The sequence below is a fragment of the Giraffa tippelskirchi genome, chromosome 4 (genome assembly GCF_054371585.1).
Source record: "Giraffa tippelskirchi isolate mGirTip1 chromosome 4, T2T-mGirTip1v1.2.pri, whole genome shotgun sequence".
In the NCBI taxonomy this organism is placed as follows: Eukaryota; Metazoa; Chordata; class Mammalia; order Artiodactyla; family Giraffidae; genus Giraffa; species Giraffa tippelskirchi.
This window is the reverse complement of record NC_137278.1, coordinates 139231587-139258068: the sequence shown is the minus strand read 5'-3', so window position 1 is coordinate 139258068 and position 26482 is coordinate 139231587. Positions and strand designations below refer to the sequence as shown.

Sequence of the window (26482 nt, the reverse complement as noted above, 5' to 3'; positions counted from 1 at the left end):
TCACAAAAATATTTAAGACAAATCTATGGTCAAATAATAGTTAATAAGAGAAGTTAGTATGTACTGCTAGTCACTATTCTAAGTACATTTCATGAATTAATTAATTCAAGCCTCATAGCAATCTTATTTTTTCAATGAAGAAACAGACGAACAGAGATGTCAGCATACAAGGATATACGTAAGGGGTAGGACTTAACTTCAACTTTAAAATATAGAAAAGCAGAATGGATCTTTCCAAGGTCATTTCAAGAAAACGGAAAAGCACAAGCTAAAGCATAAAAACCGAGGTAACAAAACAAAAGTTTCAAATTGAAGAAATTAAGGCTGGATAAATAGGATAGGACTGGATTATGAGAGGCCTTAAGTACTGAGCTATGGATGAAATTTTATAAAACAGCAAGAGCATGGCATCACTATGGCTCTTTATGTGATGTAAGTGGCCTTTTAGAAATGTAACTGGTAACAATACAGAATGAGTAACAGAGAAATGGGAAGCCAGGAACTCTATACAATTCTAATATTTATACAAATTAATAGGGTTAATAACTGAGGCAGAGCTCACACTGAACCAACTGTGTTGCCCTTCACATTAATAAGGCTATCCATTATAAACAACAAAGTAGTAAATATAATTGCAACATACCCTAAATTATTTCCAAACATACATTCAATGAAATTTAAGATACACTGAAAATTATATCAGTAAGAAGTGTTGCTCAATTCATGTAAAACTATTCTTACTGTTCACTGCAATGCCAAAAGAATTTAGCTAAATTAGACACAAGCAGAAATTTTACAGTACAAGTATTTACTTCAATAAAAGTAATATGACAAATAAAAGAACTAAAGTAATTCAACACATAGCTCCTCATATTGCTTTAGAAAAGCAAATGGTATTTACCATTTACCAAAAGGTAGTAAATACGTAATTTTTACAAACAACTATTATGTAAATGATGTACTTTAAAATTAATGTCACATTTATTCATATAGCCATTAAAAACTAGGTATTTATCATCTATACAATAAATGCTATAATCCACACCAAACTTACAAAAAGAAACTATCCCAAACCATTTCCTCTCTTTGCAATTAAATGAACTCCTAAAGAGAAGAAATGGGAGAAAAAAATCTCAAGTCTGTGAAAACTAGATTACTTACCAGTAACTTGAGTTATCCTATTGGGTCTTTTCCCTCACAGATCCACCTCTCTTGCCCTTCTGTCCAGCATGAGAATCTTCCTGACGGGCATCCACTGGAACTGAGGGGGCATGCAGTACAGACGCATATGTGAGAAAGTTGAGGGAAGGGGATTTGGGAGATGCTAGAGACATGCTTCAGTGTGCTTGCTTACCTTCCTGAAATTGGAAATTTCAACAGTCCCATGGTCCACGAGGCATTCACAATAACTTCAAAGAATGTGGATCTGTGGAGATTACCCAATAGGAGAACTCCAGTTACTGGTAAGTGATCCAGCTTTTTCTTCTCTATCAGAATAAGAAAATTATTTAAATTTATTTGAGATTAATACATAAAGAACTACAGGGGAAAGGGCTGCAAATTAACTAGATAACTATACATGAATGCACCAAAGTAAATACAGAAACAATGTGCTAACTATAAGTCAACAGAAACTTCTGGCACTATTAAAAACACAAGAAAAAGAAAATGATTTGAATAGTTTCATTTTAAAATCTCTACTGTAACAACAGCAACATTTTAATTTATAAAAATATCAGCTATCAGACTATTCTCTCTCACTAAAGTACTACCATCATTTTTTAATATCCGTGAAGGGTAGTTAATTGATCAAAATCTACCGTTTCTTAACTAGCCACTGTCATTAACATAGGCTGAATTTGGGTGTAGAGGCAACTAGAGTGGATTAACAATCTATAACACTTCAGATAAACAGCATCAATGCAATTCCCACTCATCACTCAATAAGTCTTTAAAATAACCATTTGTCACCTATAACAAACCAACCACATACATATATGTAAGTATGCCACTGTGCTAGGCTCAGTCGTGTCTGACCCCATGGACTGTAGCCCACAAGGCTCCTCTGTCCATAGGGATTCTCCAGGCAAGAATACTGGAGTGGGTGGCCATTTCTTTCTCCAGGGGATCTTCCTGACCCAGGGATCAAATCCGCATCTCCTGCATCGGCAGGCGGATTCTTTACCACTTCACCACCTGTGAAGCCCTTACGAATGCCAGGCCACTGATAAATAATAATGTTGATTTTAATGTAAACACTTGTATAAAGTAGTACAGTAATATTTTCGATTAACTGTCAATAGAACTTTATCTTCAGGGACACATGAAGATTGCCTTTACCTTTAACTCAATACATATTCATCAGGTACATGTTCATTTTGATGTGCTATAGTAGTGATGACTTCAAACACTAGGTCCTATTGAAGATACAGACATATTTCAGTAACAGTCTTCCTTTTCTCATTATGCTGCTATTTAATAATTATTTCCTACCTTGAAAAAACATATGGTTTCATGGTTCTTCTTTCTATGGAAAAAATTAAATACATAGCTTCTACTTTAAACAGGGTAAAATGGTATATAAAATCATTAATTCATCAAAAACAAAATGTAATTTTAAAAAAAATTCTTAAAATGTAACTCTAATGAAAATCTAGCATTTCACTCTTGTTATGAGGTAATCTTTATATTTAGTAAAGGCAGACAGCACCATGTCAAGATTTTTCCTAGATTCCCACTTAGATACAAATTGTTTTAGATAAACTATATCCATCTGAGTTTAGAAAATAATAGCAATTAGGGCATTAGTTTTTAAATGACTCATTCAGGCAAACAGGGGCACTACACAGACCTCAATTTCTAACTGCAATATAGAGGTAAATTTCAAAAGGATCATCTAGTTTAAATTAGATTCCTAGTTAACTTATATTTCCTGAAATGTGAAGCAGTACATGGCATGAAGGTCCTATATGTTTGGATTGACACAACTGATACAGGAGCAATAATCCAAATATTTTATCCTTACAGTAAAAGCTAGTATAAAAGTTTTCATTAAGAACTAAATAATAATTTCCAATTTTAATTTATATTAACACATACAGTCTTCATTTAGACTAAGATCTTGTGAATTTAAAATAAAATCAAATGCATTCTTTAAAATAATGAGAATTAAAATATCTTTAAAATATTTTAAGGTAACCTAAAAGGTCACTTAGGAGACCAACATTCAAAGCTATTTGTTGCTGTTATTATGCCATAAGTTTAACTAAAATGGATTTTATTAGAATAGCTTAGAAAAGAAATTCCAGAAATTAGAATACTCTACTCAAAAATATCCTTTGTAAGTTCTAATAATTATAATGCCAGTCCACAAAAAGGTTAACAGTAATTAAGAACCTAATAAAGCATTTCACTAATGAGAATCTACTCTAAAAAATCAACCTGAACTTTTGAAAAAACTGCTCAGAAAAAAAAATAAGTTAGCTAACTTTCACTTCCACTACTGCTAGATATTATGTTTTGGCTGGAAGCAACTTAAATTACAACTGGTTTTGTGATTCCAAGTACATGTTCGCATTTTCAAATAAGGTTTGCAATTCTAATGTAAGGTACTATAGTTGTGGAAAGTTGTTCATGGTAAATCCGGAATGTGAAATCCTTTAGCAGTGTAATAAAATTTAACATTATACATACAGTCACACATACTTAAGTGACATCATAATGGTTCATAAATATGGGGGGAGGTGTGTAGCTCAATTAAGTAAAATAAGGTCAAAAGTGAACTGTAAACTCACTTATTAAATAATGTTATTTACAGAAACTGTCATCTCTCTTTGTTCCTTAATGAGCTCATCAGATAATCTGTTAATTAAATTTTCCTCTCCTTCATCTTTATCCTTTAGCTCTAGATGAACTCACAAAGAAACAAACAAAAACAGCATTATTTTGTTAACATAAATAACCTAAAATCAAGATGAAAAAACTATATTTATCTATAAAATAGGGGTAAAAACAGAACCTACTTCACAGAACAGTTATGAGGATTAAGTTAATACAAATGTAAGTAATGCATTTAAAAACCATGCCTGGAATCTAACCATGTTATCAAACTGTAACATATCCACCCAGAAATGGAATTATTTTCAAATGGTTTTATATATCTGCAAAGAACTACTAAAAAAATTCTAAGCTTAGAGATTTATTGTTTGTATTAACTTTGGTACAGTTGGCTCTCTGTATCATGGGTTCAGGATCCACAGATTCTACCAACCACATGTCAAAAATATTCAGAAAAAATTTCCACTAAGTTCCAAAAAGCAGAACATGAATTTCTCATGCTAACAACTATTTACAGAGCATTTATATTGTATTAAGAATTATAAGTAACCCAGGGATTATTTAAAATATACAAGAGGATGTGTAGGTTTGTGGAATACGCAGCAGTCCCTTATATGTAGGTTTAAACCTACATATAAGGGACTGCGGCATATTCAGATTTTGGTAACCAAGAAGGTCCCAGAACCAATCCCCCATGGATATACAGGGACGACTGTGCTATTATTTTGAGACTATATTCTTTATATTGCAAGAGAAAGAAAATAAGTAATTTATGGTATTCATTAGGAATCATGAATCAGTCTTCCCTGATAGCTCAGTTGGTAAAGAATCTGTCTACAATGCAGGAGACCCCAGTTTGATTCCTGGGTCAGGAAGATCTGCTGGAGAAGGGATAGACTACCCACTCCAGTATTCTTGGGCTTCCCTTGTGGCTCAGCTGGTAAAGAATGTGCCTGCAATGCGGGAGACCTGGGTTCAATCCCTGGGTTGGGAAGATCCCCTGGAGAAGGGAAAGGCTGCCCACTCCAGTATTCTGGCCTGGAGAATTCCATGGACTGTATGTATAGTCCATGGGTTCCCAAAGAGTCGGAAATGACTGAATGGCTTTCACTTCACTTAGGAATCATGATTTGCAGCATGAAAGAGATACAAAGCACATTAATATTGAAGTTGAAGTACAAATATCATTGATATACCTGTGATTTTTTAAAAAATACATACAATTTGGAAATAGTTAAACATTCTAGGCAGTAGTTACTAAGTAAATCACTATCATTCTCCTCTCAATATATAAATTATATCCGCTAATATGACAAAATCAGGTATTCCATTAGATTTACTAGTAAAGAAAGCTCCCCAGACTATTAAAACTGCCAGAAACATTTACACAAATCATTTTTCATGTTCTAAAACCTGATTGTTACAAGCTAGAATCTTAGAACTGCAACTGCTAACAAATTCTAAAAGGAAAGGTTGAGGAAAATAGTATATATTCATGTTCCTGATGGACATTAGATGGTAAACATACTAATATTCAAACTGTTCAGAAAAACTGAAGGGGAGGGATGCTAGTAGGTTAGCTCTAGCTTTCTAAAACCCCTGCTCTGGACAGAACAGCTCTCTATCCATTTTATATTCTGGGATTCCTCTATAAACTTTCCTTTCAATAATGAATTCTGTAACAACAAAAAAAGGTTTTCAACTTTAAAGGACATTGTGGTGGGCAGCCTTTAAGATGGTCCACAATGATCCCACCTTGTGGTATGCATGCCCTTCTGTAATCTCCTCCCCTGAGTATGGGCTGAATTTAGTGACCTCACTTCTAAGGAACAGAATTTAGTAGAAGTAATGGAAAGTGTTAGTCGCTCAGTCATGTCCAACTCTTTGCGACCCCATGGACGGTACAGGCTCCTCTGTCCATGGAATTCTCCAGGCAAGAATACTGGAGTGTGTAACCATTTCTTTCTCCAGGGGATCTTCTCAACCCAGGGCTTGAACCCAGGTCTCCTGCATTGCAGCAGATTTTTTTACCATCTGAGCCACCAGGGAAGCTGCCAAAGTAATGGATGTCACTCCCAAAATTAGATTATGAAAGGACAGTGGCTCTTGTTTTCATGACTCTCACCAGGTATGTTGCTTTGGGGTAAGTAAGCTGTCATGTTGTGAAAGCCAGAGTTCGGACAGAGGCCTGCTAACAGCTGTGTGAGTAACCTGGGAGCAGGGGTTCTAAGGCCGCTGAAAACCATGAGAGAGCTTGGACGTGGATCCCTCCTTAGTTGGGCATGAGAGATCCTGAGCCAGAACCACCTGCTAAACTGCGAAGGGATGGGGGAGAGGGAGGGAGTATAATAAATGCTGATTGTTTTCTACCACTAAATTTTGGGGTAGTCTGTTATACAACAATAGGTAACTAATATGGAAAGAGTTACAAAGCAATTAACGTTAAGCTAAAAGTTGCAAAGTGAGTATCAATTTGGTGCCTAAAAAGGAACTCACAGGAAAATATGAGTCAATGGTTTGGAGGCCCAATTCTGAATTTGGTTCTTGGGTTTTAGGTACAAAAATTCAACCTAAGGCTAAAGCAGATAAGACCCAACTGAATTATACCTACGAACCTCCTCAAGCTGCTAACAAATCAGACGTCATCTTCCAGGTCTGTTTCCTTCCCCACATCAACAAATCTGGACAGAGCCAAAGCACTGCAAAGAACTGCACAGTGCGCACAGTCTAAGTGTGCAGCGCCCTGAAAACTGGTTGCTGTTATCTATAAGCTACGTTTTTTAATTTTTAAGTTTAAGATGTAGTTAACTTGAATATAAAGAAGGCTACATTACTATGCTATGCTAGCAACTGCCAAATAACATCTCTCACTTCCTACCACCTCCTGTACTATGCTAAACATGACCAATTATCCACTGTTATAATGCTATGTGGTTTTGCTTTTTATATCATTTTATGTTCTAGTCATTCTTCCTAAGGATACCTTAATCACATTGATATTCAACAATAGTTTGATCTTCCTAATTTGACAAACACCTTAGTCCTTTAACTAAGCACCACATTTTATAAACAATATCTTAAAACGGGGTACTTCTGTAGAAAGTTAAAATGTTGTTGTTCAATCACAAAGTCATGTCTGATGCTTTGCAACCCCATGAAGTGCAGCCTGCCAGGCCCTTCTGTTCTCCACTCTCCCCCGGAATTTGCTCAAATTCCTGTCTACTGAGTCAGTGATGCTATCTAACCATTTCATACTCTTGCTGCCCCTTTCTCCTTTTGCCTTCAATCTTTCCCAGCATCAGGGTCTTTTAAGTTAATATCCTCTATTCTTGGGGTTTCCCTCATAGCTCAGTTGGTAAAGAATCCACCTGCAATGCAGGAGACCCCAATTCGATCCCTGGGTCGGGAAGATCCGCTGGATAAGGGATAGACTACCCACTTTAGTATTCTTGGGCTTCCCTTGTGGCTCAGCTGGTAAAGAATCTGCCTGCAATGCAGGAGACCCCTGTTCAATCCCTGGGTTGGGAAGATGCCTGGGTTGGGAAGATCCCCTGGAGAAGGGAAGGGCTGCCCACTCCAGTAGTCTGGCCTAGAGAATTCCACGGACTGTATAGTTCATGGGGTCCCAAAGAACCGGACACGACTGAGCAACTTTCACCCACTCACTCCTCTATCCTTAATAGTTTCTAGTCAAGGAAATATTTTCCTGATCCTAGTTCAAAATATCAGGAGCATTAGTCCTTCATATGTTAATTATGGTCAGTATCCAAGTTAAATACACAAAAATAACAAACAGCTAACTATTCTGAATGCCAACAATTACATCAACATGATAAAGAAGTCTAACCTTTACTCTGCAACTTCATCTTTTTTTCTCACCTTTTCTGACTATAATATTAAAATTAATCTGAGGAGATTCTAAGCCCTCTATTCGTTTTCAAATAAATTTTTAATAACCACCTCTAAAACATAAGTGTATGTTTTCAGTGTAAAATTGATTTTATAAAACAATGGCAAATTTTTCTAACAATAAATCTCAAATAGTCTGCAGTCAACAGTAATAGTTTGCAACCTATTGACTACATTCTAAATATTGTTAATTCAGCACTCCTAAGATCTGAATCTTAGACAGTGAAATGAACGTACATTCTCAAAAAAGATACCCCACAAATGGCTTATTAGAGCTTGTCTAGCATATATCTGCTTGTTGTTGTTTAGTCTCTAAGTCATGTTTGACTCTTTTTCAACCCCACAGACTGTAGCCCTCCAGGCTCCTCTGTCCATGGGATTTCCCATGCAAGAATACTGGAGTGGGTTGTTGTTTCCTTCTCTAGGGCATCTATTAAAAGGTCACAAAATTATTTTGCCTAAAAAAAAAAAAATCTGAATCATGGATCACATCAAATTCAACATACCCTATAATGGCTATCACTTTAGAGACCAAACTGTAGAATTGTATGAAAAGTATTGTGATTTGCCTACTAAGCTAATCTAAAACTATTATTCATTCCTTCTAAAAACATAAGATAAGGACTTCTTCAAACTATACAAGCTCCCCCACAATTAACAATGCAATCTTCCAAAAAAAGTGTTCCAAGTTAATATACTTACCACTTAAAATATTTTTGATACCAACATGGACCCAATTTTTAAATTAATTCTATTCATTTTTATAGCTACAATCAGGAGTTACCTGTAAACGCAGAGGCTTAGTTACAGATTTAACTAGATAATTAAGCATTATTCCTTGAAAGAGTAACGTAATTTTACTTGTCTCCTGATCTACCATCATTAACCTCCTTTATGTAATCCATAGATGTAATTCAGAACTGTTGAAACTATCATGAAAGGCTTAGCCCAAGCACTACGCAGGATTATATTCTTGTTACAATTTGAAATATAAATGTTAATGCAACACTTGTTAAAAATAAACATTACACAGAATGCAAAGGAAAAATTAAGATTCTGACAAAAGTAAAAGCCCTTTGCCATGGCCAACTATATCCTCTCCTTTTGAAAACATTCTTTTCCTTCTATTCCTATAACATTACTCTCTGCTGGGCTTTTTATTCCCTATTTAATTTTTCTTTCTCCTCCATTTCTTTCTTCTTATTTATATGATGCTTTTCTTCTACCTTAAGGAAGTGGTGATGTTTCTCAGTTTCTGTCCTAGGTTCTCTTTTCTCATGCTATTCAATCTATTCTTTCCTTGATCTGTCTTGATCTGTCTCACTCTCATGGCTTCAATTGGTCATGTATGGTGAGGACTACTGAACATACATTTATAGCTCTGATTTCCTTCCTAAGCTTAAGCACCACATATCCAACTGCCTCATATAGCTACCCTCTCATATTTCTCTCAGATGCTTGAAATTCAACAAATCTAAAAGCGACCCATTTGTTGCTGTTCAGTCGCCAAGTCACGTCTGACTCCTTCTCACTCCGTGAACTGCAGCATGCCAGGCATCCCTGTCCTTCACTATCTCCCAAAGTTCGCTCAAATTCATGTCCATTGAGTCAGTGATGCTATTTCGGTCTCAATCTCTGCTGTCCCCTTCTCCTTTTGCCTTCAATCTTTTCCATCATCAGGGTCTTTTCCAATGAATATTACCTTCCCCAAAAGCTGTCCTTCCTTCTGTTCCCTTTCAGTGAAAAGTACCACCATTTACTTGGCTGTATAACTAAGCCAGAATCCTGGGATTTATCCTCAATTTCTCTCTAAATACTCTCTAAATTTCCTGTCTAAAACCCAACTTCCTATCTTCCACAACCATATTCAACCATCCATCACGGCCTATACATTTTCTCCTAAACATACCTAGAATCCATTCATTTCTCTCTATTGGCATTAACCTGGTTTGGGCCACTACTGTCTCTTGCCTAGCATACTGCAATGAATTCCATCAAATGGTTTCTCTACCTCTAGTTAAGATTCAACAAACAGTAAGCATGACTTAAACAGAATAAAATGCTGCCTGCTATGGTTTCTACTATGCATTATTTTGATGGCAAAAGAAAACATTTTTAAACTGCTGAAAAAGTTGAGTATGAAGGTAATTTAGGTTGACACCAAGTTCTTTAATGAAGTAAATACTCTACCCAACTCAAAAGTTCAAAAAATGAAATGAAATGATGTAAATGTTCCTTAAAAACAAGTGTCAAACAGTTTAAAGGAACAATAGAATCAGATAAATGATAAAGAGCCTTTGCAGTTCAGTTAAGCACTGTCAGTACCTCTGGGCTTCCTTGGTGGCTCAGATGGTAAAGAATCTGCCTGCAATGCAGGAGACCTGGGTTCGATCCCTGGGTTGGGAAGATCCCCTGGAGAAGGAAACGGCTACCCACTCCAGTATTCTGGCCTGGAGAATTCCACGGACTGTGTAGTCCATGGGGTCGCAAAGAGTCAGACTCAGCTAAGTGACTTTCACTTTCACGCAAGACACATGACAGACATTGGGATCTTTTATTAATGTCACTTACAATTATTATCAGTTATTAACTAAAAATTATGTTAAGTTTCTTATATCAATTATCACATTTAATTATCAACACAGAATCCTATGGTTATATGATCATAAATGGCATATTAGGGATTTAAACTAAAATGTGATTCCAGAATCAGTGGCACTATTCTCAAGGAAATACAGTTCAGGGAAGCAAAATGAAATATTTTCAGTACACTGTGTAAATACAATCATCACATTTTGCACAGCACACTTTAAGACTAATTGAAAGGGCATTCATTCTAGCCTAATAGATAAAGAAATGCTTCTTGAGAGACATGATGCTTTGAGCAGTCATAAAGAATAAGAAAAAAATTGTCGTGAATAGGAGAGTATGAAGCAAAGGAAATAATATAATAAACAAAAAGACACAGTGGCCTAAAAAAGACCATGACCAAGATGTCTGGCAATCCAACCTTGAAGACAGACTTGTTGCTGTTGTGCAGTCACTAAGTCATGTTGGACTCCTTGCAACCCCGTGGACTGCAGCACATCAGGCTGCTCTGTCCTCCACTATCTCCTGGAGTTTGCTCAAATACATGAAAATAGACTTACTCTTGGTTTAAAAAAAAAGGCTGTTTTTAACTATTCAAATCTTAAGTCTATATACACTGCTTACCACTATTATACTATCAAAGTACTTCCTAGAGGTTAGAACTTTTACTGGTGAGGTCCAAATGTTTATATGACAGTCCACATCAGATTCACACACACACATACACAGGCACACACACAAGGAAGAGAAGAAAAGAGGGAGAGATGGAAGGAGGTAAGAGGAGAAAACATCCCTGAAGCAATCTGCTGAAATATTATTTTTCAGTAGAAGACACTTACCCTTATGTTCTGGTTTTGTCAGTCACCCCACTAGAACTCACACATTTGACAATAGGGATTGTTATACCCCTATATACAAGTCTACTATGATATCACCACTCATGTATTTGACTGTTTCAACTAATATTTTCTGAGGACTTATTGTATGCCAGGCACTGTGCCAAGTACTTGACAAAAATTATCTCATTTAATCCTCACAACCACCCTTGGTTGTTATTACCATCTCCATTTTACAAATGAAAAAACAGGCTCATAGTTAGTAACTTTCATAAGTTCACATAGCCAGTAAGTGGAGACTAATATGTAAGTCCAAGAAGACGAGTTACAGAATCAAAACTCTTCACCACTATACTATATAATTGCAAGCAACTCATAAATATCAACATTCTTTTCTTTGTTTTGCTTTTCGTTATCGTAATGAGTACACATAAAAATTAAAAACAAATACACAGTTGAAAAAAATTAAATATATTTTCCTGCACTAAAAACAAGTATAATGAAACTCTACACAAGATGGCAAGATTACAATTAAAATGTACACTACCAAGGAACCAAAAAAGTGCTGTGTGAACCAGAGACATGAAGTTTACAAAAAACTAGCATACTGAGCAAATCTGATAACCATGTTCATATAGATGACGAAATAGTCTTACCAAGTTTTATCATAGAAGTACAACTTGATGACATTATGAACTTAATGAATTATTCACCTGTAAGTTGTACTGCTCATTATGCATCTAATCAATGATTATAGAGCTCTGGGCCTTACCAGCCTTGATCTTAAAAAAAAAAAAAAAGAGCAAAAATGTCCAAGATGGGTGAACAAAAAGGAAAGGAACAGGGAAGGAGGGAGAAAGAAAAAGCCTTTTCAAAGGGAAAAGCTTCAAATTCCCCCACCACTATATAAAAGTCAGTATTAGCTCTTGCCTTTGAGATGTGAGGCCAAGAGGTCTAGTCACAATTAATCCAACTTGTGCAGAACAGAATTTGAGTGGTAGAATGGATGGAACAGGGCAATGATTTTCAAAAAGTTTTGATAACAGAACATGTTTAGGAAATAAAAATTACAAGAAATCCTAATAAGTAAAATGTGTAAGTCAAGGCTATGGTCTTCCCAGTGGTCACGTATGGTTGTGAGAGCTGAACTGTAAAGAAAGCAGAATGCCAAAGAATTGATGCCTTCAAATTGTGGTACTGGAGAATACTACTGAAAGTGCCTTGGACAGCAAGGAGATCAAGTCGGTCAATCTTAAGGGAAATCAACTCTGAATATTCATTGGAAGGACTGATGCTGAAGTTGAAGCTTCAGTATTTTGGTCATCTGATGCAAACAGCTGACTCATTGGACAAGTCGCTGATGCTGGGAAAGATTGAAGGCAGGAGAAGGGGATGTCAGAGGATGAGACAGCTGGATGGCATCACTGATGCAATGGACATGAACTTGGGTAAACTCTGGGAGATGGTGAGGATCAGAGAGGCCTGGCGTGCTGCAATGCATGGGGTCACAAAGAGTCAGACACGAATGGGCAACTGAACAACAACAAAATGTATAAGAGCACAGATGATCTATCTGGCTGAAGTGGAGTAGGGGAACACAAAGCCCCACGTGTTTGCTCTATTGGTAGCCACTGAGACAACTTCAGGAGATTTCAGGGCTTCAAAGAGCACAATTCAAAACCTCTGCACCCTTCTAAAGGAAAAGACAGCTCTCTCTCTACGCCAAGAAACATGTTACTTGATTCTAAGCGGTAAACCCATCTCCTCCTTACTCCTTATTTCCTGCAACTTGCAGGAAGGAGGCTTCCCAGAGCTGGCCCTGAACAAGCAGTACAGCTGAAAGAATGGATGGCTGTGCATTCAATGCTGTACTAACGTCTCTCTGGCTGGAGAGATGTCATAATGGGTGGACAGTCCTATTTTCCTCCTTATACTTTAGTTACCTTCAATGAATATGTAATACTTTTATCATCAAAAAGAGTTATTGTCTTAAAGAAAAAAAATAATCTATCTGCCATACTCGGGTTATTTACATTCATACTTGAAAGTATTATTTTATTTAGATTTACCTAAAACAGGAAAGTTCTAATAAAGGAATAACTGCTGGTGGAGTAAGAACATAAAGGAATCAGAACATTTCAGAAAGTAGGCTATAAATTATTATCAAGCAGATGCTGGGCCTTGGGTAGACAAAAAATAAAGAAAGAAAAAGGATGGAAAAAGATGAAAAACGACTAAAACAACTCTGCCTACTCTGAAAATACACACAGAGCTCTACTCTCTGAGCAACTATTTCTCTGGCATGGAATATTTTCTACTTGCTGCTGTTGTAGGTTTATCATCATTAGTATATCCTATAAAGGATGATATTGTAGAAAAGAGCCCTGATCAGACTATAAAATATGTAAAGATGAAGTGACTCTCAACTCATGCCTAAAAATTATCAGAGAACTGTACAAATTTTTTTATCATACACACACAAAACTTCAAATTTGTTATTAGTTATACTATTAGAGATTCTTAGTATTTGTATCACAAATAAAAGAGGGAAATAATATTTACTGGGATTTTTCTCTTAAGAAATACTATGGTATCAAAGAAGTCAGAATATATAGCACAATAACCATTATTATAAAAGACATCAAAATGAAGTTTAACATTTTAACTTCAAAAATATTACCTAAAATAGAGAAAACAATTAACAGTCATTCTGTTCTTCATTCAGTATAATGTTAGCCCAAATTTTAACATAAGTTCTTGTATTAGTTATAAGTAGTAGGTTTAATGTTAGAAGTTTTCAAGGTGTACAACAGTAAATACAGGCATAGGAAATTTACAAGAAGAAATCCTTAAGAAGTTACTTGCTAGCAAATTTAAAGCTACCACAGCAAGGTAATAAAAAAGACTTAAAGAAATCCAAACATTTGAACCTGGCACTAACCAGCTACTGACCTTGAACAGGTCACAATCTTTCCAGGTCTGTTTTCTTACTTGTCAAGAAGCTAAGCTAGAGCCGTGAGTTCTAACACACAGAAAAGACCTCACCCAGCATATTGCTATGTGTTACCTGGCAGTTCTCTAGGACTTCGGTGCAACAAGAATCCTCTAAACTGAGCTGAAAATGTTAAACAAAAGGGTCTAGAAACAATAATGGCCTCGACAATTTCAAAAGTTTTAATACCAACATCTCTGCCCCATACCCCTCAAGAACTTCCCTCTGAAGACTACGCTTCTAGCAATAAAACTGTGATTAGATGACCATCTCCCTCTCCTGAATGCAGGGTGGATTGATGAGCAAATGGAAGAATAAACGAAAGCGTTCTGAACACAGTAAAGCACTACATGAATTATAAATAATTTAATGATATTATTTTTATTGAATTCCTACCCACAGAAACAACCTATAATAACTAAGAATTAATTTGGTAGCAATAAGTTATATTCTTTTAAAAATATTTAGTGAGTACTTACTTGTACTAGCCACAACGATAATGGCTTTACAGAAATTAACTCATTTAATTTTCTCAACAATTAATTTTTTCATTTAATTTTCTTTCCTTTTAAAGGAAAAACAAACAAACTAGAAAAATAAAAACTGAGTGGCATAATGAAGATCACTGCCAATATAACCAATAAGACAGCTGAGAAAAGAGACATTAAGTTTAATAATGAGTCCTATTATAATTATTTTACTCTCAAAAAAAGATGGTTCCTGGGATAAGTACAAAATATATATAAACCTCATCCAATCCAGCCTATGTAAATTTGTCATAGTCTTCATAGTAATCATCTTAGTCTTCCGAAATCTTCAATTACATAGCGAATATCCTCCTGCTGCTCATTGTTCAGTCACTAAGTCAGGTCTGACTCTTTGTGACCTCACGGACTGCAGCACACCAGGTTTCCTTGTCCTTCACTATCTCCTGGAGTTTACTCAAATTCATGTCCATTGAGTCAGTGATGCCATCCAACCATCTTATCCTCTGTCAACCCCTTCTCTTCCTTAAACATCTTGTTGAAAACAGCAATTCCTTTTAAAAACATACATATTTATACATATATGCATATATATATATATATACCCACATACATATATACACACATATAAAGAAAAAGAGGGTTTTACCCAACAATGAAGTGGCAGCTTCATTTGGCTGAAATTTCTTAAGAGAAAGGTAATCAATCAAACTGGAAATTGGCCACAATGTTAAAGCACACTCTGTACCAAAAGCACTTTACTACTGGCCACTACAGTAACTGATTTTATACTCAATTTGAATATAGAACTCCAAAAACTAGGACAATATTGGAAAATTTTAAATTCTTTCTTTTGTTTACTCATTAGCAAATACTATCGATCTTCTTTGCTCGATTTCAAACTCTTAGAAGCTGGAACTGGTGTCTCATCCACAATTCTATAGGCCTAACACAATTCCTGGCATATGGTACATATCCAATGACAACATGCTGCCCAACGAACAACAGGAGGATGTTTGCTATGCAATTGAAGATTTCAGAATCTAGATTTTGTTCACTTCTGATCACTTATTTCCAATAATTCACACATGTATACAGAAGGTTTCTTTTCCAAGTATTGATTTAACCTGTATCAGAATTCCAACTTTTTCAAATCCTCAGCTTCATGAGAAAGACAAAACCAATTCCGGGTTTATGAGGAAATGCTCAAGTTAGAGATCACAATGAGACATACGAACAAAGACACAAAGGAAGGCAAGCTTTGGATGGACTTAGGAGAATGGCACAGGGACTATGTATGTGAGCCGGATCTTGAAGAAGCAGTTAACAAGGCAGACAAAATAACAAATTCTAGAAAGATATCAATGACTAGTTCTTTTAGATTGACTCACAAAAATTAGAAATAGTCAAGAAGCACAAGATGAGGAAAATTTCTTTTTTTTTTTAATGTCTGCCTAATTTCTATCAGGAAAGGAGAAGAGGGAGAGGACGAGATGGTTAGATAGCATCATCGACTCAATGGACGTGAATTTGAGCAAACTCCGGGAGACAAGAGGAGGACAGAGGAACCTGGTGTGCTACAGTCCACGGGGTCGCAAGAGTTGGACATGACTTAGTGGCCGAAAACAAACTAATTTCTATAGGTATACAGGTGTCTGCTAATTTGTACAACTGATTTATCTTTAAAAGTAATGTGTTGATAGATAAAACAATGCTACCTCAATCATAAGGTAAAAATTAGTGCCATTTTAATTATAATTAAATTTAATTCATTCCATTGGTTAATTTTAAATTCAGTACAGTTCAAACAAATGCAAAAATCTGAATTCTAAATTATTTTTCAATTAAACAATGTCAAATATTACAAATTTATGTTCAGTATATTTTAGTTTCTGATAGGCTCTTGACATCAACTATTTTAACTTTGAACATTCAACGGAGCACTTACAATTTAATCAAGTAATAAAAAATATTTTATAATATGTTGTACTCTTTTATGACTTCAGTATAGTCAAGAAGTACTTCTATACTATGCAAATTTCAGTAATGTGAATAACAAGACCTTAATAAAAGGTTATAAGTGAGATAATAAACACAGAATTTTCCAAAGTTAAACGTTAAAAATGTTAAGGTATTCATGTACAATATCATCCTTGAAATAATGTTCAAACATGAAACATATGCTATATGTCAATACAAAAAATGATAAAGCTAAAAATGTACTAAAACTGAGATAAAAGTTGTATTTTCTCTTATACACATACATGCTTTTAATTTTAAGAATGTGTATAAGAACAAATAAAACATGGTAATAGAAATAAGACATGTGCTAAGCTCTTTGTTTTTATCTGATCTTTGAAATAAACAAATATTGTATTATAAAAATACTATTTCCATGTTTAAACAAATACTCAGAATTACTCATCTCAGTTACTAATCCAACTGTAAAAATAGTGCTTTTACTATATGGCAAAATTGCAAAAATTTTTTAAAAATGCACAAAGAATTAATATATACTTAACAAATTATGACAAAATAATCCAATCATATTTTTACAAAGATAATCTCTAAAGTTACTGGAAAAGCAATGCCAGGTGGCAAATAGTAACAAATTTAAAAGAACATTAACTGACAAGGTTTAAATGCCTAAAATGTTCCAAGTACTTTACTAGCCTCGGAGATAGCAACTGTAAGATAGTCCTTGCTGGGGAAGGCAAACATCTACACAGTACTGCATTCTGGCAGAAGTAATTATACACACACACACACATAAAAAGATACATTGAATCAATATGATAGCTGGAGTGGGTGCAGGGATGGTTGCAATCCCACAGGACTTCTTTTTAGGAGCACCATCTGACAGGAATACTTGAGTGCTGATGCAGCACAGGCCTGGTTGGGATACATAGCAAGAACTGATGCTAGCAAGGCAATCTAGACATAGGTTGTCATGGCCTTGAATACCATGCTCAAGAGCTCAACCTTTATTCAGCAGTCACTAGAAAGATCTCAACTTTTTTTTTAATACAGAGCAATCAAAATATTCCCATAGGTTTCAAAAAAGTGCTGAAGATAACATTAGCAACGTTCTGGAGAAGAGACCCATTCGTCCAATAACGCGTGAGAGAAATGATACTGGCTTCTTAACTATAACAACAAAAACTGTGAAAAGGACAGATTTGAGAAAGAGCCAAAAGAAGACTGGACACGAGGGAGGATGATGAATTGAAATCAAAGTTGAGACAATGAAAGTTTCTAGTTTAGGTTCCATAAAGTTTATGCCCCATACAAAATAAGGAATAGAGAGAAGTCAATTTGGGGTAAGCAGAAGTTAATTTCAAAATGTATTAGGAAAACTAAGAAAAAGGAGTGTTAGAGACGTCAAGGAAGGGGAATTTACATTTTTAGGAAAGGCTGCCAACATCAAATACTGCTGAGGTGTCACGAAAAAGACTGAGATTAGGCTTCTGAGTTTAACAACTAGGTCACTAGGGGTCACTAGGTTAAATCGGAGAGCTGTGATTTAACTAAGGATAAAAGAAAGGGAAAGAACGGTTGATGAAGGACATCTACTGCATACAGAAACTCAAGGTAGTAAAACTCTACACCAGCAGTGCATAATATTTTGGTCCCAGGATCTCATTATACTCTCAAAAGTTAAAAGAGCTTTTGTTTATCTAGCTCTTATCGAAACCAAGAAATAAATTACTACACCAAAAATAAAAACAGAAAAACTTAAATATACATTAATTCATTTTAAAATATTTTAATATATTTTTATGAAAAAAACTATATTTTTCAAAACAAATATAACTTTGTATACTTGTATATTTTTAGTGATACTCAACTATTCAGCTTAACATAAGACATCTGGATTATCGTATTTCCTCTTGCATTCAATTTGGTGCAATGTGTTTTTTTAAGAATATGAAGAAAATCTTGACTCCCACAAATTTGTAGTTGAGAAAGGGAGGCGTATTTTAATAGCCTTTTCAGATAATTGTGGATATTCTTCAATACGTACATAACAAGACAACAAGGAGTTGTTTCTCAAAGGTTATTTGCATATGAAATCTGGAACCACATCAACGAAGTCTTCATAGGGTTCACTTAAAATCCACTGGTTCTTTTATACTTTGAGTGGATTATCTATGTATGGTTTTATAACATAATACACTGGTAATTGGGAAATACTGGTCTACTGAGTTATGCAAATCTTCCAAGTGATAACAAACTTTATGATAAAGTATCAGAAATTATATTTGTTGATATAACCATCCAATCTCATCTTTAAAGTACTAGAAAGCTCTTAAACTCACTATAGAGGTTACAAGTTTTCAAAAATTTTCACTTGAAAGCTCAGTTTTCTTCACTGGCAACAAATACCATCAATTGTTTTCCTTAAAGTGATAGACTATGTTCATTTTTGAGAAAATATCTAATGAATATCCAAGTCTGAATAACCAGTTTGCCAGGTATTCTCTCAAATAAAAATAATGTCATATCAAAAGAGCTAGTTCTGCTCAAAACTCAAACAACTTACAAAAATGCTTTCCCGTGAATCAACCACATGATTTTGGTATGCAGCAGGAATGCTTTACTTGTACTTCCCAGTTCATCAGACAGAATATTTTAAAAGACACATGACTTTCTAAAATTAATCATTTTTACTGCTTCGTGAAGGATATTCTACAGTGAAACTAGCATTATTTTTACAACATGTGCATGGTGGTGAAGATTATGATGAATACAGCAATGTGGTGCCACTGAAGAGCTGGCAGGTTTGGGTTTTTTTATAATTTTATTTATTTAATTTTTGGCTGTGCTGGGTCTTCACTGCTGTGCAGGCTTTTCTCTAGTTGTGGCAAGAGGGGGCTTCTCATTGTGGTGGCTTCTCTTGTTGCAGCTCCTGGGCTCTAGAGAGCTCTGACTCAGTAGTTGTGGTGTATGGGCTTAGCTGTTCCGAGACGTGGAATCTTCCCGGATCACTGATTGAACCCGTGTCTCCTGCACTGGCAGGCGGATTCTTATCCACTGAGCCACCAGCAAAGCCCCAAGCCAACAATGCTGCCCAGCATTAACTCTGCACCACCACTTCAAGTGTCAACACAGTGAAAAAGGCAAGTAACATCTTAGAATGATTATGAAAACTGTTTGGACCTTACAGACTCCCTAAGAAGTCTATAGAGACTCTGGGGGTTCACACTTTGAAAACCACTACTATCTAAATACTAATCACTTTTAAAATTCCTCTGTAAACAACGAACCCGTGTGACTACTCTAACCCAAGATGTAGAGAGAAAAACAAACAAGCCAATCTCTTAGAATAAGAATCTATGAACAATAACTGTGTGTAGAGGGAAAGGTTCCTCAGGTAAGGGAGGCTCAGAACTCTGCATTTTTGAAAAACAGACTGCCTAAGATGGTCCTCAATTTTTTTCTCCACATTCTCACACAAGAGTCTAGATGAAATCTGTGCCAAGCCTCAAATTAGAAGACAGAAAGCAAGCATGACAACAATGACACTGAAAAGATTTTTATCAGATTATAACCGGTTTAAGGTTTCTTCAAAAAAATGTGAATTTTATATCATTTACTTCCATTTTATAGAAACTAAAATAAATCACTCTCTTTACCAACAGTCAAATCCTAACCATAATGCCGTATTTAATTATAAACACTATTTTTTTAAATAAGAAAATTTCACCTCTTCTGCTCACACATAAAGAATTCCTAACTACCTCATGTACAGAATTCAAAGTATTTCTGAACTGACAGCAAATCATAAAATTTTAAAGAAGAAACAAGTATCTATTTTGTTCACCACTGTAAGTCTACTACCTAGCTCAACCCCAGTACAAAATAAGATGTTCAATAAACATTACTGAATGTTGAAGTGGTTAAAAATAAGAACTCATGGTCAAACTCCTAGTATAACACCTAGTGCTCTTGCTAATATATGAAATCTTTCTCATCATTCTTATAACATCTCTGAGAAACCCAAAGGAACCCATACGCCTTACCCTAAGAAAATATAACACTACCTATTATACTTGAAATTACATTTGAAAGCCTGCTCTGGGCTAGGTGTTTTATAAGTATTCATTTAGATCACAGTTCAAAACCAAACAGCTCTTTCACTTTCATTTTCAAATATCTACAATATGAATTAAGCATTAATTTCCATTCCTATATGAAGTGGCAATAAGATACCACTCCAACTCAACACATTGATTGTGCTACCTCACACACACTATACTACTTTTTCTCTGATTATTCAGAATTGTTCTTGATTTTTTCAAGTTTCTTAGACTTATATCTGAGACATTATTGCCTTAAAAGAATGTGAAATATAAAGATGAAGGAAAATGTATAGTACTTTTAATAATAATTGTCACCGTAACTTTTTCAATTTTTCCTGTCAGACTGACATTTGCCATTGATTCTCTTACAAAAGCACAATGTATAAAACTTTCAGTATTGAAACTATCCAGTTATTTAGATTTTAGATTTTTTTTTTAATTAATCAAATTTTAACTAATTAAGGCCAGCAAGTACAAAATTGAAATTCAACTGGGGAAATGGCATACATTTAAAGAAGTTAACAATTTAGGAATTGAAGCTACTTCAAGTCACATTTCATCTTGAACTCTGCTATGAATATAACCTCAGTTTATTTCATACAGTTAACTCTGCAGAAAAACATGACTTACCAAGGATACTGTCAAAGGAAAAGATCTTCTGTTGCAATATAAAAGGATTCGAACTAGATATCCTTTAAACAAAAAAAACTGTCGGAAAGACTTTAAAGGGAGACCACAGACTCCATCTTCTCTGGAGGTTTAAAAAGAAAAGTTTTTCAGACGTCTGGGATTGGCTTAGACATGGTCTCACATTTGGCAACTAAGACAGAATCAGTTCAAAGATCAGTCTGACCCAAGGGACTGAAGTCCCGTCTGTCAGTCTCACAAACAAGTCATTAGCAAACTGCCGCCTCCTGCTCTGCAGCGATCCAGTCCCTGCCTTGGTAATAGCCAACCTCATTCTTGAAATGACCCTAACTGCTAATTAACATGTCAGTCGTGGAGAATTATTTCTTCCAACTACTGAAACTTCTGCTCCTCGGAGTATTATGTAGTCCTTTAATTCTGTATTTCTAACATTACCAGAGAGGCAAATATTTTGTGGTGCAATCAATGTCTGCCCTATTAACAATGCCCTGTTCCATTGTTCTCTCCAAACATGGATTCCACTCTGCATTTCAGAAACAGTGGGAGAAAAGTAACAAATAACAGAGAAATTAGAGCTCTTAGGTTTAACTTAGGGCCAAAATCAAAAGAGAAGAGACAAATTCAGAGAGAGGAAGGAAGAAGCTGAGAGGGTCGTAGTGTAGAACACTTACTTTTAGGAACACAGTGTCCCTTAGACTTCTGGTGAGTTGCCCAGAGCCTCTTCAGTTTCAATCCAAATGACAATGCTTCTCTGAGTCCTTCTCAAGAAATGTTTCCACCACTAAAAATTGGATCTATAAGAGCTCAGATGTACCGGTAAAAAATATCAGGGGCCCCCAACGTGGGCCTCAAACCTCTTTTAAACTAGGCCCACTTCTCTGTCCTGGGCCAACTCCCCTGTGCACTATATTCCTTCTTCTTCCAGGTGCCAGGTATTCGGCCTGTTTCTTCTCTTCTGAGCTGCCACCACCTACTCTATTTCTCAGGGTTCCTCTAACCCCAAGACTGGCTGTGGAGTAGGACACCAGCTTCCCCCCTTCCTTGCTGTCCCTGCAAATAAACATATAGGCTCTTCTAGTTTCAGTATTTTTCTAATGGCTACAAGAACATAGAGAGGGAACAACAAAAAGCAACAATACTGTACCAGAGATTAAGATTATAACTGTCTCCACATTAAAGTTCCTGCCTTTTCTTAACATTGCTAACTGAGCATTTTAAAAAGTACAAAGTACTACATTGATAAACAAATATAATCTAAACCAAATCAAACTTTATATAAACTAAAAGATATAAAGATACTTTGCTTTTCAAAATACTTAAATCACGGGTCCAAAAAATAGCTACCACATTCATTTCAGCAAATGGTGCTTTTTCGTATGTTCTGTTACATTCCCTTGAATTTCGTAGCTGTTCGAAAGTTTGCTTTTTAAAAGATATCAGGAAAATATTTAACAATTTATTGAATTTAATGAGACTATACAAAAAGCATATTATGGTTTACAAAAAGACAGGTATGTCAAAAGCAGCTAGCTTCACTAAGCAAATCTTGAAATTTCAACTTTTTTATAACCATTTATGTCTCTACATTTAAAATTTAATTAAAATCAAGATATCTCGTTTTTAGAATCATAACTTCTACTGAATATATTCCCCTAAGGTTAATATCATATAGCCCTTTTCAAAAGCAACAGTATATTGCATTAGTATACTCGTGATAATTCACTTTCCAAGAAATTTTAATCAAAAATATATACCATCTAAATATCAGGCCACAAATCACAGCAACTAAGTGCTGGCAGTTCAAGAATGTCACTGACTTTGAATCTCCTGAATGATCTTCTTTATCCACTTAATACACTTCAGTGGTTTTTTAAAAGACTGTTATCATACTGTAAGCTGACAATGAAATAAAGACTGAAAATAGGCAGAGATCATTTCATCTCATTTGTATAGTATAATAGATTGCCATTTAATCAAACTAAAGATATTCAGATACTTTCATGAAAAATGCGTCCCTGTGACTGGGCTCACCTCCAACTATTTATTTATAAAACATTAAAGAACTGAGATTTAAAACACTACACAAACCCCTGATTTGACCTTTCCAGAGTCTATATTAAAAAAGGAAGCTTACTGTGTATTCTCTAATCAGATACCTTTTTTGAGGAACGAAATTAAATTACATCGTTTGCTCCTAAAGAGGTTTTCATGATTTTTCTCTGATTCCTACACACTAACACAACAATGCAGACAATGTTATTTCATCCAGAAAATGTGGTGCGGATGGGGTGGGGGTGGCATTACACCCAGCGACACGAATTAAATCGCGGTAGAGCTAACGCCTCCCTTAAATAATTTATTCTCTCTTGGCAGTAAAAAAAAAACATTACAGCCTCTTCAATTACCCTCACCGCAAAGCATCGCTCGGGTCGTGATCAATCTGACCCAGTTCCTATCGCGGCCACCACCTCAGTCTCGCCTCGGCCAGCCGGGTCGGCCAGTGTCCTGGGAGGGGGCGGCGGCCGCAGGGGCGTCCTCGGCGCCGGGACCCCGGGGGCTGGCGGCGCGCGGGGCAGGCCCGGGACTCACCGGGTGGAGGTGCCCTTCCGCACATCGCACATCATGCACTTGAAGGCCTCGGCGCTGTTCCGGAAGGTGCAGACGCTACAGTCCCAGTAACCCTCATCCGAGGACGGCTTCGGCTGCCGCTTCGGCCTGCAGGACATAACCCGGACACGACGCGGCGCGGGGTCACCAGCGGGCCGCGCCCGGGCCCCGCGGCCGCCCCCGCCCCGCCCCCAGCCCCAGTGCCGCGACCCCGGCCCCGCCGGTCCCCGGCGCGCCAGGCTCCCGCTCGGAGGGGGAGGGGAGTCAGGAAGGCGGGGGCGCGAGCACGGCCGCAGCAGGAGCCGCCGCCGCCGGACACCCGGGGCCGCCGCCATCGCGGCTCCATTGTGGGGCGGCCGGCGCCGGCCCTTCACGCGGCAGCGCTCGCACAGCGGCGGTACCGCCCCCGTTCTCGCCCCGCTGCCCCGGCGGCGAGCGAGGCGGCCGCCCGAAGCCCGGCGCAAGGGCCCCGCCGCCTGCACAGTCCGGGCCCGGGGGCCCGGGCGCCCGGGCGCTGTTACCTGGTGGGGCTCTTCTTGTCACCCATGACTTGGCTACAAACGCACGCCGAGAGTCGCTGCCGCAGCCGCTCTGTTTGTCAATAAGGAGGATAATAAGCCGGGCGGAAGCGGGCGGGCGGGGGAGGAGGGAGGGAGGGGGTGGGGAAGGCCGCACCGCCGAGCTCGGGAGCCGCCGCCGGATCCCACGCAGCCTCCAGCTGTCGGGGAAACTCCTGCCTGGGCCACGTGACCCGCGCCAGCCAACCAGCGGCCGCGCCGGAGACTTCAAACGCGGCCAGCGCGGCCCAGCACTCGCGGGGAGTTCGCTGGCGGCGGCGTGGGGGTGGCCGCCGCAGCCTGCGACGCCGTCGCCGCCTCTCCGCCCCGAGCCGCCCGCTTCCCTTGGGCGTCCCCCGAGCCTCTCTGTCGGCGTATCTTCTGCCATGCCGCCCGAAGCCTAGTCCAAGGTGGGCCGGCGTTCGGAGGTCAGCTCGGCTCCGTACCAGAGTGCGCGGCCGCGGTCTCCAGGTAGAACCGCTCTCCGGGCCTGGCGCGTCTGCCCCAGGCCGAAGGATCCTCGGGGGCAGGCGGGAGCCACCAGTGAGCGCCATTGCTAGGTGCTTTAAGCCACTTGGTTTTGTGCACACGAATGCTCTACCAAGTAAGAATTGTTGCCCTTACTCCGGAGGAAAAGAAACTGAGGCTCAACAGAGATTAGGTGATTTCCTCTATATTACATAATTAGAAAAGGATAAAGCTAGGACTCTAACCCTGGTCTAATTGCAGATGCGCTCTTCTCGACTCCCAGGCCTCTACAGTAACTGCTTCAAAAAATCAATCAAGAAAACATTCATAAGACCTTTTTTCTTCTTTCTAAATAACGAGCTTGCATATGCCCTGAACGTTGTTAAGAAAAGAACACTTTCAGAGGGTGGGATGAATGGAGAGATTAGCATGGAAACATACGCACTAACATTTGTAAAATAGAGAGCCAGTGGGAATTTGCTGTATGACTCAGGGAACTCAAACCGGGGGTCTGTGACAACCCAGAAGGGTGGGGTGGGTGGAGTGGGAGGAGAGAGGGAGGCTCAAGAAGGAGGGGACATATGTATACCTATGGCTGATCCATGTTGATGTATGGCAGAAACCAACACAATATTGTAATTATCCTTCAATTAGAAATAAATTAAAAAAAAAAAGAACACTGTCCTCCCAGGTCTCATTACCTCAGCGTTCTGGGTCCCCTCCTGGACTCTGGCAGTTACCATCCAACTAGTCTCTGAGCTCCAGCCCCACCTCCTCAATCTATTCAGTAATTCATAACCGGGTTAATAATAAAATTCTGGTAACATTGTGTCACCGCGCTGATCAAGAACTTTGCTTAGGCTCTCAGACTTGGCCTAATTAAAAAAAAAAACACTCTTTAGCACTATGTGCTGGCACTTTGTAAGTCTCTTTACACAAATTCGTGTTTTAAAGGGCTGTAAATTTGCACATTTGTACTATGCAAATGTTCTCATCAACTAGCCTAACTACATTTGAAAGACAAGGAATTTAGTGACCAGGTTAAATGTTTTCTTTAATGAACTGGCCAGATTAGAGCTCAGATATCCTGTCAGTCTTTCACCAAGTCATGTTTTCTTTCTTTTCTTTTTCAATTGAAGTATATAGTTGACTAACAATATCAATTTCAGGCTGCAGCATAGTGATTCAATATTGTTACAGATTATACTCCATTATAAATTATTACAAGATAATGGTTATAATTCTCAGTACTATACAATATATCTTTGTTGCTTATCTATTTTATACATAGTAGTTTGTGTCTGTTAATCCCTAATTTGCCCCTCCTTGCTTCCCTCTCCCCTTTGGTAATCACAAGTTTGTTTTTTGTATCTGTTTTCAAGCCTTACTTTTTGGTTAACCAAATCAGGTTTACAGTTTACAGCCATTTCTGAACTTATTGCACCACCTGTATTTTTGGCAAGCATCGCTT

The 26482-nt window shown here is 37.5% G+C and overlaps 1 protein-coding gene across 8 annotated transcripts in view; it reads right to left on the bottom strand.

Moving 5' to 3' along the window:
• Positions 1-24990, bottom strand: part of YAF2 (YY1 associated factor 2) — an 83907-nt gene extending 58917 nt beyond the window's left edge. For 2 of the 8 annotated variants that reach the window (XR_014083037.1, XR_014083039.1), the window contains exons 1-5: positions 24508-24616; positions 23969-24094; positions 22051-22429; positions 1355-1426; positions 1162-1261 (exon numbers count right to left, since the gene is read on the bottom strand). Coding sequence is in view for 3 of the 8 variants with exons in the window: in XM_081593697.1 (XP_081449823.1) it covers positions 1355-1426; positions 23969-24094; positions 24508-24533 (224 nt within the window). In the remaining 5 variants the exon portion in view is untranslated. Of the gene's footprint in view, positions 1-1161; positions 1262-1354; positions 1488-2340; positions 2418-22050; positions 22430-23968; positions 24095-24507 lie in introns of all 8 variants that reach the window. The other 6 variants (XM_081593696.1, XM_081593698.1, XR_014083036.1 and 3 more) reach the window with 5 other exon arrangements.
• Between the last annotated feature and the right edge of the window lie 1492 nt (positions 24991-26482).